Source organism: Diprion similis, chromosome 11 (genome assembly GCF_021155765.1).
Source record: "Diprion similis isolate iyDipSimi1 chromosome 11, iyDipSimi1.1, whole genome shotgun sequence".
Taxonomy (NCBI): Eukaryota; Metazoa; Arthropoda; class Insecta; order Hymenoptera; family Diprionidae; genus Diprion; species Diprion similis.
Window position 1 is genome coordinate 7,302,128 of NC_060115.1, and position 13,971 is coordinate 7,316,098.

Below are 13,971 nucleotides of genomic sequence, written 5' to 3' on the forward strand. Positions count from 1 at the left end.
AGAATCCGTCAAAAAAATTTTTACAATAATTACACTCGCTTTATTTTAATACTTACATTCCGAGGAACAAAGGTGACAATATTTTAATGAATATTTTACTGTTGAACGTCTTCCTGTGACCCATATCGATAACTGTAGAGCTGTATCTATATTTGATAGCACTTGTGTATCTATGATATTGAATTTTCGTTCGAGAATTGTGGCAGTTACTTGAATACTTTGATAGTGCGGGGCATAAGCCATGTACTGCAATAAATCTATGTGTACTACCGCTATAGTCTTTTGTAAAATCAGCATCGCGTAAAATTTTCACTGAATATTGCTGATTAAAGTCAATTTGACAAGTTTATTTATATCTACTGCACTTTGTCATATCCTGTACGGTAATTACGGTTTAAATTAAAAGTATAGTGATGTGAGTGCATAAGAAATACACGGCATAAAGGGCTAAATTTAAAAACACGCCTTCATCCGCTTCCTCGATAAAAATGGAGTCCTTTTCCAAGTCTATTAACCAGTGAAAGCACGTCATGTGAGTATAAATAACTAACATTCTGCGATCAAGATAATACATTTTAAAAATATTGCAATTTATTTCCACTTCGTAAAATATAATCTGTTTTATTCGGTTGTTCAGAGATTATATCTCGGTAAACAATATTACCGCAGGTTTGTAAACTTGTATTATAATTCAATAATTTTTCACAAGAGTAAATAATACGCTATGCTTTATTAATTTTACAATATGCATACAACTATGCGTCTGATTATACTAACAATGACAACGCAACGTACTAATAATCTGCTGAGGTTGTTACTGTCCTATCTAAAATCACGATTAGATTACGCTGAAAATGTTCACGAACTTTCGATTTTCACATTTACCGATTTATTAACCTGTGGTCAGAGCATCAACACCGCCATTAACACTTTGTATAATAAATTTTTAACAATAACGGATCAGTATATTCCTAGTTTTCTTTTTAGCCTTGAATCGATGATTCATTCATAATCACGAGAAAAAAAATGTTAACACTTATACAAATCAGAGGTTGCATTTATTCTACACACCTTTCAACATTTCTGAAGCTCTGTGTATTTGAACCTTATAGTTGTTTGGCGCAAAGTTCTTGGAGATTTAATTGATGTTAATTAAAAAGTCTTACTCGTAATCGGAATTATACTACAAATTGGTATTGAAGTTGATTGATTACTCGCGGATTCAAATAATTATGCACTTCGCGTCAAACGCTTGAAGAAAATCGATTAGTTTTTGAAGAAGTTTTTTTTTCTCTTGCATCGACAACTGCGATCCGTAACATAATTGTGTATTATATCTGTACACAATATAATACCACGTATATTCCATTGCTGCGTGGTTGAATATTTCTGTTTCCATATAAATGGTACCCCTTTATGGTTTGGATTCTTTCGCTTCTAAATTCACATAATTTTCAATTTAGAGTTAGCACTAAGCCTATGTTTTCTGGATTGATAGTGCAATCGATTCGCTTAAGCATCAAATAAGTTGCCCTTGAATTCTTTATTCACTTATTTTTTTATGCTAATTATTACAATTTTTTGTGGGACAATAGATCGGTGGATTGTGAGAGGAGATAATCGGACCCTCTGTTCCCGTACTGGGTTAAAAAAATAATATAAAAAACTTGTACTTGCTGTGAGTATGAGCTTTTCTAATATTTCCGTAGTTGTATTACACGGAAATATATCTTTAGAAAAAAAAGGTGATTGCTAGTTGTGTGTAGTATTGCGACACATGCCACGGGTAAAATACTAAAATATCGCGCGGAAGCTGAGTCATGACTGAAATGGTGTAATATCCCATTGCATATGGGATAATGATACTTTTAATCCCTTTATCTGATAAAACTGCTACTACTGTTTGGAAAATAATACCTTGATGAACACCGTGCGTACGTTCAATCAAAATCAATCGAAATCTATTCATCCGAGGATATCCTGTTGCCTCGACTGAACTGCGGTTTATTTAAGTTTTACCGAAAACTTCTGCAGCGTTTCTTCCATCTTAATTGTGTCGTAATTCCGTTAATAGATTCACTTAAATTTTAATTTCTTGTGCACCGCAAATGCTCGGGATAAATGTCAGAGTGCAGTTGACGATAATTAGTATCATCATCCAAGACACGTAATACCAACACAAGTGGTGCACATGCACTCCTATTATATTTCCGGACGGAGTTTACAATTAATTTATACACCTATATTTATACATAATCAAATATTTATCGACTTTTTTCGATTGCGCATTTTTAGGATTCATCCAATTGTCAACGAATATACAGCTGTTATAAAAAAAAACTCAATACATTGGGGGGGGGGGGGGGGGGGGGGACGAGGAGGAAATAACATAAGCAGTCCTTTGGATTATTTTTACCAACTTTCTTATTTATCAATCTTGTGGGATTTCATGTGTGAAGAAAAAATTAATTCATCGATATAGTTTTTGAATCGTTTTGAATATGTTTAAGCTATTGTTTAATATAGTTCAACGGTGTTTTTATGTCAATCGTTGTCTTTGTAGGTTTTAACTTCGCACGAAGATGATTCCAAGAAAAAACATCAAATTGGTCCTCTGCACATTTTACCTCTTATATTCTTTTGAAAATGGAGGAAAAACTGTGGCACAGACTACTCAGAATGACGCTGAAGATTCCGACAATACAATTTCATCGAACGATTATGAATCCGTGTATTTGTCGGTAACACCGAACTTATACTTGGAACTAGATACAACAGTCGACTATTCAAGCACTACTGAAAATTTGGAAACTGGATTGATTACCAATACTACCGACAACTCGACAACTTTGACAAATCAAACGAGCTCTGAAGTCAATTGTACAGGTTTATAATCATCCCATTTTATATATGCCATGTATAACATTAGAGATCCTGAAGCAACGTTACTGTAATATATGGCTTACAAATATCGACTCCATTTATACAATATTTCACCAATCTTATTATTTCAGACACGCCAAACTCTGTACAAAACTTAACAGTATCGAGCACTTATAGTAGCCTCATTTTAAGTTGGTCACCTGTAGTATCCAGCGAAGAATGTATACAACTCTATAACATAACATGGTACTCAGAAAGTGATGAAGATGTTGAGTATGCTACTGTATATTCATCTGCATCAGAGTACGTCATATCAAATCTAACATCGTGTACATCATACATAATCAGCGTGGTGGTAGTTGGACAAAATGAAAATGACAGTGCCGCAATAACTGTTACAGGCAACACCACCGAATCGCGTAAGTGCGTAATTAATGGGTATTAAATATGGAGTGAGAGAGTCGTGTTTATTAAATTCTTTTAAATGTTAATTATTACAGAAATACCACAGGTGAATAACTTGGATGTCGAACCTCTTGAGTATGGGCTTAATGTTACATGGGATTCTCCGGACAATGTGGCTTGCTTGAAGTATTATCTTGTCAATGTATTAGCAGAGGGTGATGTTGTCGAAAATTCAGCAAATGTCTCAAATGAAGTAACGTTCTATACGTTTAGCAACTTATCAGCTTGCACAGTGTATACCGTACAAGTAACTCCTATCAGTACAAACAATAACTATGGAACTGCTTCTAATATTAGCGGCGAAACATCAGCTTCCAGTAAGTTGAAGTACAGACTATTAATTACAGATTCACGATTAGTAATTTCTCCATTACTTTACCATCAGTTTTTCAGAAAAATCTTATAAACATACTGTTACCAAATGAAGAGACGGTTGGTAATATGAATTAATCAAAAAATTCCTGAACTCTTTGATGTATGACAAGCTTTTACCATTATGTGTATTTACAGTATCCGAGGCAGTTAGTAATCCTACTGTTTGATTCGACCAATTTTTATTTCGATTTACAGCTCCAGGTGTGGTGAGGAATTTGATTGCACTATCGCAGAATACACCAGAGTCCTCGGTATATTTAACGTGGTCAGAACCATCATTAAATCCAACTTGTGTTTTATACTACAATGTTGATACATGTTATGAGAACAATTGTACAGAAGACAGGACTACGAGTTTATTCTACAACGCAACTAGTCTCAGCCCATGCCGGAATTACACGTTTAATGTCAGTGCAGTCGGATCTAACTATTCATCTGAATCGGTGACAGAAACTGCAGAAACCTTGTATCTCGGTACAAATGATTTATGAAATCTTGACATTCAACAACAAATAATTATAAAAATTTTGGATTGGTTATTAAAGATAATTTTGCAAATTCTAGTCTTCACTTTTATATATTTTATTTTAATTCACAGCCCCAGGCGCAGTGAGGAATCTGACTGCACTAATCCAGAATGTAACAGAGTCATCTGTATATTTAACGTGGCTAGAACCATCTTCAAATCCAACTTGTATTTCACATTACAAAATTGACACCTGTTACGAGAGTGATTGTACAGAAAATGTTACTACGAGTTTATTTTATAATGTAACTAGTCTTAGTCCATGTCAGAGTTATACATTTAACGTCAGTGCAGTTGGGTCTTATTATTCATCTGAACCAGAGACGGCAACTGCAGAAACCTTGTATCTCGGTATGCATGATTTATATCTTGATAATTACCACCAAATAATCATAACAATTTTAGACTGAACCTCAGAAATATTTGAACTTCTAGTCTTGAACTTCACGTAGGTATTTTTATTTTGATTCACAGCTCCAGGCAGTGTGAGTGACCTGGCTGCACCATCCCAGAATATAACTGGGTACTCGGTGTACTTAACTTGGTCCGAACCCAGTTTAAATCCAACTTGTATTCTGAATTACAGTATCAGTATTTGTTCCGATAGCAATTGTACTGAAAGCAGTACCCGTGATGTATTCTATAATGCTACCAGTCTCGATCCATGTCTGGCCTACACATTTACCGTGAACGCCATCGGAGTTGTTGGTTCATCTGATACAGCCAATACAACTGCTACAACCTCATATGTCAGTAGGTATAATTTATATACTTGTATATAATAGTAAGACAATATTTCAGTAATACATTTCTTTACTCCGTATTGAAAGTTGATCAAGGAAAAGAATGATGCTCGTACAGAGAACTTGAATTCTTTACTTCAGTAATTCGTAGTGCGATGTAATAAAAATTCGTTAGCATTTTTTTATTACCCACACCAAGTTTGCATCAATTTCACATTATTCTTGTCTTTTGCTATAGCTCCTGGAGAACCAACATCGATGGCAGTAACGTCTGGCCAATATTCCTTGTTCGTTTCTTGGGAACCACCATCAACCGCACCCACATGTGTAAACAGTTATCAAGTAATGGTATTGAATGGGACCGAATATTCAATTACAGACACGAATATCACATTATCTGATTTAATCGCCTGCAAATCATACATCATTCAAATCACCCCTGTTTGGACGAGTGGTGAGGGAGAGACTGGTATTATTCAAGGCACTACTGAGCAAAGCGGTGAGTTGGACCAAAACGAAAACTGTACTTAAGTTGGTAATTGATGAAAATGATTGGTAACTTCAAGTTCAAATTCTTTTTCAGTTGATGACCCACCAGTGCAAGATATTGAACCGTGGGTGACTAAAAGCACCATTTCAGTCGGCTGGCACATTGACAGGGAAAACAACGAATGCGATCTTACTTCCGTTCTAACTTATTGTAATTATACAATAACTGAAGGGCGTGGCTACGAGTTGGTCAACGGATATTCCATAGATGACATTTCGACTTTCAGTTCTGGAACCAATGTCACAATTAATGTGACACTCGATAATCTCAGTCCATTCACATCCTATGAATGCTATGCAGTAACTGTAAACTCTGCTGGGAAGAGCATAAATGGGGAGAATATAACTGTGATCACATCTGAAGATGGTAAACATCGTCACCCATATTTATGTTTTTACAATCTTGCAACGATCAAAATGCACTTACTCTTGTTGCAACTATCAGCTTTTACTCATACTCCATGCCAATAAGCACTTTTCTTTTTCCAGTTCCATCTGCACCTTCTTTAACAGCACTTAATTTGACAAGTTCTACATTTAATTTGGTTTGGGAAAATCCTACGTATCTTCCAGGAAATTTGATTCAACATGAAATAATTTTGGGATTGCAGCGACTATTTCCTCAGCCTAGTTTCTGTGTTTATAATGACTCATCAGAAACTATTCCAAATATTAATGGCTCGACTCTTGCATACACTTACTTAGATGCTGTATCTTATTCAAACTACACTGCAAGTATCAGAGCAAGGACTAACGCTGGTTGGGGGAATTACAGCGATTATGTCAGTTTTCAAACTCTTGCAGGAGGTAAGTGAGCGATGCGATTATTAGTATCATGTTTGTCAGCTATGTAATTCTTCGTTTTTGGAATAATGATAAATTGATCAACTTTTTCAGTTCCTGGTGCTGTTACCAATGTTGAATATTCAAATACAACCAATGCGAGCAACGTTAATGTATTAGATACATTTCTTAGCTGGCAACTACCTTGCTCATTAAACGGTGAAATAGAATTCTTTGATGTATATGTGAGCGGAATAAGAGATGGATACGAAGACCACAAATTTAACCGTACCTACAATGTTTCGGAAATCGTCAACACAGACGTAAGGTTTGAAATGAATTTTGGGCAGCTACGAGCGGAGTACAGTTATATTTTCCAAATCTCCACCAAAGTCAAGGGAGTTTCTGAATATGGACTTTCGACTAACTACAGTGTGATTTATCCTGCTGGGAGTAAGTTTTCTAAAATTATATGCATTTCATACGTTTATATTGAATTATTTCTGTTTCCATTATAACTGTGAATCTATTTTCATGTCAGTTCCGCCTTTGCCAAGTAATTGGTACATGACACAAATAGAAATTGACCCATACAAAGCGCAGAGAGGTTTGCATACCGCCTGGGTATTATTGCCTTTATTCGAAAACACAAACGGGGAAATTCAGTATTATGCCATAATGGTATCAGAGCTTGGGCAAAGTACTCAAGTTAGTCACAGATTGGACGTAGGTAGTGGTAAGTGGCCAAATGCAACTCTGTGGCAAGAAGCTATGCCCTACAATCCTGTCGTTAGTTATCAAGCGACCCCAGTCAAATGGCACCCTGCTTCAAGTAAGTGCTTTTACAGAGCTTAGCTAATTTATGCTCAAATTTTTTCACGTGATTATACTCATTAATTTGATTTTATTCATCAGCTGAGAATATTGTGGATTCTGGGAAAATTAAAGCAGTCAAATTTATGCTTGGTGGAAACCTTACATGTGCCAAATTAACATCTGACTCAAATCGTGAGGCGTCATACTGCAATGGACCACTTCAACCCGATTTACAGTATGAAGTTCGTATGCGTGCATTTACCAATGGAGGATATCAAGATTCTGAAACCATCATCGTCATAACAAGTAACACAGTTGTTATACTTAAAGCTAATAGCTATTTTTATAACTTTGCGGACAGTGTACAATACCATATCAGTGTAGAGGGGTTTAAAATTAGGATAAAGGGTGTATCATCTTGATTTCAGGAACGTCAAACTTGAGGTCAAATTGATAGCTGCTCATTATTGTACATTAGAATGTTTCACATTTAAAAATTATTCGATTCTTTCATTGCAAGCGTATGCAAAAAGTGCTTGCTTCTACTCAAAAAACAAGCCTCAGAAAGACTAATTATAATATTACCAGTACTAGGGTGTACAAAAACAATTTTTCGAAAAGTGAAAAATTGATATTAGCACCCCTTAAACATGTATTATCTCTTTTATATTCTACAGAAAAATGCAATGCCCAAAAAGGTTATCTAAAACGCATTATAGGGAACTGCTGATACAGAAGGATCGCAAAAAGTGCCATAATGCATTTCTTAGTAAAATATAAAAGAAATAATATTATAAAATGAAAATAAAAAAATCTTGCCTTTTATAGCAGTATTTCTCTGTAATGTTCTGTAATGTCTATGATAAAAAGATTTTAAATGTGAAATACCTTATTGTACATGATAAACAAATATCGAGTAGTAGCGCTGTTGAGCTTTGGATTCAAAAAACAGTACCCAGTTTCAATATATGCTTATGGTTGAATTATGCATACTAACAAAACTGATATTAGTAACGTTAACATTCAAATATCTAGATGAAAGCTTCTTAAAATTTGGTGCAATATATTTGCTCTTAGTAAAACTTATCACTTAACTAATTCCTCTTGTTATTTGTTTTTCTTTTATAACTTTAGAAGCTGAATTTAACTTAGGCTTGGTGATTGGGGTGGTGTTTGGGCTATTGTTTCTTGGAATAATAGTCACAATGATGCTTCTTATTCGGAAAGGCGGTTTGCAAGCGTAAGTAATCTATTTGGTAATTGTTCCTTTCTAGTGTATCTTTTCCTTGTGGAAAAATTTCTATCTAAAACTGCTCAAAAGTGCTATTCAAAATTAGTTGCTAGTGGATTAGTACTTCATGTCAAATTCTGCATGATATGATCGTATTACGTTTAATTGCAAAGGTACTCAAAATATTAGAAGTATTATTAACATGCCAGTTTACGTGGTTATACATTTTCTTAAATTTTACATAAAATAGTAGTCCGCTAACAACTAATTTTCATAGTGCTTTGCAATAGTTTTACATCAACATTTTGTTTTACCAGGGTTTTTACCAGTTGTTATTCAAACATACTGATAAAATTCCTCAGTTTTTAAGTACTCTGGTACTTGGTAGCCTTGCGATCAAGATATTAGATATACATTACTATAACTTGAATTTAAAGTTTTATCTTATTCTTACACCAGTATACAAGCAACATGTATACCTGTATGAATGTATGTATATCAAACTCCAGGTATATATTCTCAGAAATTAATCAATATTACTTCTGTGACTCTCAGTCATATGCTTTGTAAGTTGAATTCAGCAAGGTCGTTCAATTTCATAAATCTGTGACCATACTGAGTAAAGAATATACAATAGCAACATGATTTTAATTATAAAGATTCACCCTTGGTGAGATACTCAAACTATAAAGTTTTGAACTGAACCAAAACAATTGTTCACAATCATGGATATTTTGAAATATGTTCGCCGAAGGTGAAATATGTGTTGAAAACAAAAACCAAGCACAAGACTTGAATAGCACAAATGACTTGCAGCTTGAATTTTTTAACGCAACCCCAGATCATCTCTATATGAAATTTTGGAATGAATTAATTTAAGCTCATTTCACCGACACGACAATATATTAATTATATCTGTCAGATTGTTGCTTTTGTGCACAAACTACACCGCAGGGTTATTTTTTAGCCGTATAATTTAAATCTGAAATTGTTTCAAGGTACCACTTATATTATGGTTGCTTTACATTTTGTGTTCAAGATGATGAATAAGGAAGCATTGACCTATGAAATAATTATACGAATGTCTAATTTCGATTTATGCATTACTCTACACTTTGATTCTTATCTTTCAGAATAATAAGAAATCCCTTGAATCCCATTGGACAAACATCTCCTGTGCCTGACCCATTTTCAAGAAAGAAATTTGAAATTCACTGTCAAGATCTGAGTGTAAATCCAGGAAAATTAAGTAACGAATTTCAACTACTACAGACTCTAAGTGTTGACTTACAAATGTCAACAAATGTTGCAAGCTTGCAAGCTAATAGGAAAAAAAATCGATACACGGATATTTTACCATGTGAGTTTCAATATATGCGTAATGTGGAAAAACTAAAACCAATCGCAGTTATGAATTATATATTCCGATGATAATAATACATTGATTTTTCAAGTGTAACACTTACTGGACGTATTGTGAATTTCAGACGATTTTTCAAGAGTCAAGTTGGAGATTGTTGACAATGACCCAAACACAGACTACATAAATGCATCGTTCGTACATGTTAGTTGAAATGAATCGGACACGGATATAAATTATCATCTTTTTGATACATATACTGTTATAATTGCAATCTGAAATACAATATTTCAGGGGTATAGTGGAGCTGTAGAATACATTGCCAGCCAAGGTCCTAAGGAAGAAACAACTTATGATTTCTGGAGAATGATATTCCAATATAACGTGAAAGTTATAGTTATGGTAACACAACTAGTGGAAAAAGGCAAAGTAAGTTAAATGATGGAATACTATTTAATCTACTAACAGAACGATGTATTTGAAATGTATGGTTTTCTATTTCAGGAAAAATGTCATCAGTACTATCCAAATATGAGGGAACACTTTGAATATGAAGATATAACTATAAGGTGTAGCACGCAACTTGATTTCGTTTTTTACACGCAACGGAACATTGTTTTGCAAAAGGTGTGTAGAATTGTACTTCTACATCTACCTATTTATTAAATATTATTCTGAAGGTTGGATATGTTTAGTAGTGTGTAACAAGTTTCCTGATAATTGAAAATTTTATGAAGCTTGATTTATCTGATTATAGGGAAATGATAGGAGAACGCTGATGCATTTGCATTTTAAAGAATGGTCGGATCACGGTATCCCAGATGATGTTCATTCGATGGTTCAGTTTTGTCAGATAGTTCGAAGACATATTAATGAAAGCAAAAGCGTAGCTGTGATTCACTGCAGGTATGCCTACCACATATTCTATTACTTAAGTAACAATTATATCTTAATTTTTATCCGACATGTGTACGAAAGTTACGGTTCTTTCAGTGCTGGAGTGGGTAGAACCGGAACCTTAATGGCTATAGACATACTGTTACAGCAAATAAGGGATAACAAGAAGCTTGACGTATTCGGAACAGTGTTCAATTTGCGAAAAGATAGGATAAACATGGTTCAAACAGAGGTGAGATACAGAGATTTAGTTGCAGACTAGCAGCTTAGAACCTTCAATAATTGTTGAAATAGATTGCTTGAAATAGAAAACTTGATCGTGGATTGCAAGGAAACTGGAGAAAAAATCATGTAAATAATCATGCCGTAATTTTTTTCGTAGAGTCAATACGCTTATATCTACAATTGCACCAGGCAAACTTTAAATAATCCGTACCCAGCAAGGCTCGGTGAGTAAAAGAGAAAACGAATTGTGATTGTCCGTGTGTATTCAAATACCACTAGTTTGAATTAGTATGTATGTTACAATTTTCATGCTTCTGCCTATCTTTCAGCTAAGCCGCCACCTATTGAACCGATATATGAGAACCTCACAAAGAAAAAAAGACCAATTACAGACTCAAATACGAATCTTGTCAACAGCATCGAAACTTGTATGTAGATGTCACCTCGCACAAACATCCATAAACCTTGCTAGGCATAATAATTTATATTTTATATTTAATATACACGATGAGAATAGTATCGGATATACTTCTTCGAACTGAAAGTAATCAACAATTTAAAGCTGCTGAGGTATACCCATGATAGACATCTGAACATGCTTTCAAATTCGGCTTTCACTATAATTTGTTTTTATAAAGCTTATAGAATTTTATTTGTGGATTTTTTAATCTTGGTTCAGTTTTATGTAGCACCAGTTGAATCAGCTGGGACATACCAATGTTTATATGGTCTTAATGTTTCAATGGTTTTGTATTTGCAAAGTGAATTAGACAACCTTAAAATGCCTGTAGAGCAGCATTGCTATGTAGTTTATGCGAACCTCACATCTTTTCAGTTTTGGAGTTTTAAAACGTTGTAGTATCATTCACAGTTCGAAAGATTATCATTAAACGCTTCCGTGTTCCATTAATTTTTGTTTTCCATTTATTATAGCTGACTTTAGTAGAATAGTTTATTTCTAATTGAATAACAGGTAATTAATCTGATTGACAAATTCTTCGTGTTTACAGTAAAAAAAATCAGTCCATCCTCGTCCATGGATTCTATGGAGCAAATTTATGAGTTTGCAGTTCAACGACCAATTTACAGTACTCAGCTAAGCACTCTAAGCACTGGTAATATAGTATTTCTTATATAGTATTTTATATAAAAAGATGTATGAAGTATCTTTTGACATACGTTCTGAATCAACTTCCAGGGTTGAGGTATTCCAAATCAACTAGCGCAATCAATACTCAAGTCTCACCATCTGTGGAGATAGGTATGCATCTATAATTCAATAATATTCCTAAGCTAAGGAAAAAATTGGTATTAGGATAAGTTTGATAAAATAGTGTTGACAAATCTTCTTCGTAGTCAGATATGGAAGCCATGAGTATCCCGTCTTTGAGCCAGCGCCAGATACCATATCAAGCAGAGGCAGTATGGACAGGAACGTACTGCTAGAGTTTGCAAGACCTTTAGGTCTGAGATTGGACTAGTCTTTTTGAGATCTGTGTATTGCGATAAACGTAGGGGTTACTTACAAGTTGGATTTAAGTATTAATTCAGTATTGTATTTTCCGGTACTCATCGTCAAAGCTGAATGTTGTACAAATTCAGTACATGGCGTTTCACATTACAAATTGCATTCGTGAGTATTTATTATTTGAATTCATGAGTAACGAAATTCTTACTGCCATCTTGTTTCTAACTGTACTTATACTCATAATTGAAACAACTAACTAGACGTAGGAACATTAGTTGCTATGGCTCGTTTCTTTGCTTCGATGGTTATTTTTATTATTTATTGGTCAATTTGGTTACTTTTTGTTATGTCGTCACAACTGAGGATATGCCATCATTTAAGTGAGATAATACACAAATAATTTACCAAAGATGAAAATTTTGACAATTTTATATTCCGTTATTGTACGTACTAAATAAGATAATTAAAATAACAGTGGCCTTTGTAGATAAGATGTGGAAAATGTATTGCATCAATATATTGTACATAGTGTAACGTTAAGATAATCTATATTTTGAACTGATGTTTAATATTTTTATTAAATAATTACAAAAGACTTTAATAGGTTCTGAACTATTTTTATCAGTTATTGGCTAAGTTTCGTTAAATTGGTATAAAAATAGTACAAATACAGAACCAGAAATAAGTTTAAATAACAAAATTTCGGTTTATTTACATGTGACGGTACAAATTGATCATCATTTTGTAACAATTAATTAATACCTAAACTGTATACAACTAATGATGATTAATTTATGTTTTAATGTAAAACAACATCATATATTCGAAACATATATTCAAATCTTTTGGCTGTACGATGTAATTAATAACGATACTTTGTTGAATAATCTTTTGGCGAAACAACCAAACCTCTGCCTTTTCTAGCGCCACGATAAACCGTTTCAATGATATCAATCATCTCCTGTTTGTCTTCTAAAGTCCAATTGATTTTGTTATTGTTTCCGGTGCCTAAATCAATCATTATATGCTTGTTTCTGAAGAAAAACATGACTGTGCATGGATCGTACAACTCATACCTACAGTTCAAAGAAATTCCATAGTTATTATTCTGAAGCTCTAAGAAGTATTGAAGAACATATAAAATAGCAGCAGACTGTTGTACTTACATTTTATTAAAATCTGGGACCTCTGTTATATCGACCAGATAAATGACTGCAAAGTTTTTTACTTTTTCCGCAATATTATAGAGGACTTCATCCATTTTCATACACATCGGATCCCAATCGTGGCCAAATCTAATCACCTGAAATAAATCGATGCAGGACAATTCTTATTAAATGGAAAAAGTGTGTAACTAAAATTCCTTACATGTAATTAATATTATTCGATTTTGTGCATTTTGTACGACTTAATTTTTAGGTTACAATGGCCTGAACTTACGACCACTCGATCCTCTTCTGATAAAATTGCCTGATCCACTTGCCATCCATTGTGAAGGTGACCCAGCATATACGACATTTTTATAAGATGTTTGACTTGCTCCTGTAATTAACTAAATTCCGACTTCCGCAAAATTGGGGAAAATAAATATTTACACGTACGCGGAAACGTCAAATTACAAAACAGTGAATACAGCCAGCGACATACAGC

General features: G+C 34.0%; 2 protein-coding genes across 2 annotated transcripts; one reads left to right on the forward strand and one right to left on the reverse strand.

The window, feature by feature from the left end:
- Positions 1-62: 62 nt before the first annotated feature.
- Positions 63-12,919, forward strand: LOC124412266 (phosphatidylinositol phosphatase PTPRQ). Its single transcript, XM_046892005.1, has 24 exons — positions 63-532; positions 2,564-2,886; positions 3,015-3,302; positions 3,384-3,665; positions 3,919-4,197; positions 4,724-5,002; positions 5,231-5,491; positions 5,576-5,908; positions 6,031-6,348; positions 6,439-6,777; positions 6,866-7,156; positions 7,240-7,446; positions 8,275-8,380; positions 9,505-9,731; positions 9,859-9,935; positions 10,026-10,160; positions 10,236-10,358; positions 10,489-10,637; positions 10,725-10,860; positions 11,011-11,077; positions 11,183-11,281; positions 11,864-11,968; positions 12,052-12,114; positions 12,210-12,919. Exons 2-24 carry the CDS (start codon positions 2,583-2,585, stop codon positions 12,332-12,334), a joined length of 4,593 nt encoding a protein of 1,530 aa, XP_046747961.1. The 5' UTR covers positions 63-532; positions 2,564-2,582; the 3' UTR covers positions 12,335-12,919.
- Positions 12,920-13,003: 84 nt separating this feature from the next.
- Positions 13,004-13,939, reverse strand: LOC124412273 (thioredoxin-like protein 4A). The gene is made up of 3 exons (XM_046892017.1): positions 13,762-13,939; positions 13,488-13,624; positions 13,004-13,397 (listed from the first exon to the last, which is right to left on the reverse strand). The coding sequence occupies exons 1-3, from the start codon at positions 13,837-13,839 to the stop codon at positions 13,184-13,186; spliced, it is 429 nt and encodes a 142-aa protein (XP_046747973.1). The 5' UTR covers positions 13,840-13,939; the 3' UTR covers positions 13,004-13,183.
- Positions 13,940-13,971: the final 32 nt, after the last annotated feature.

Coding starts and splice junctions, on each gene's coding strand:
- LOC124412266 (XM_046892005.1), top strand. CDS start 2,583: ATGATTCCAAGAAAAAACATCAAATTGGTCCTCTGCACATTTTACCTC. Junction 10,359..10,488: donor GGAACATTGTTTTGCAAAAG/GTGTGTAGAATT, acceptor ATCTGATTATAG/GGAAATGATAGGAGAACGCT. Junction 12,115..12,209: donor CTCACCATCTGTGGAGATAG/GTATGCATCTAT, acceptor TCTTCTTCGTAG/TCAGATATGGAAGCCATGAG.
- LOC124412273 (XM_046892017.1), bottom strand. CDS start 13,839: ATGTCGTATATGCTGGGTCACCTTCACAATGGATGGCAAGTGGATCAG. Junction 13,625..13,761: donor CAGAAGAGGATCGAGTGGTC/GTAAGTTCAGGC, acceptor GATTTATTTCAG/GTGATTAGATTTGGCCACGA. Junction 13,398..13,487: donor GTCCCAGATTTTAATAAAAT/GTAAGTACAACA, acceptor TTTGAACTGTAG/GTATGAGTTGTACGATCCAT.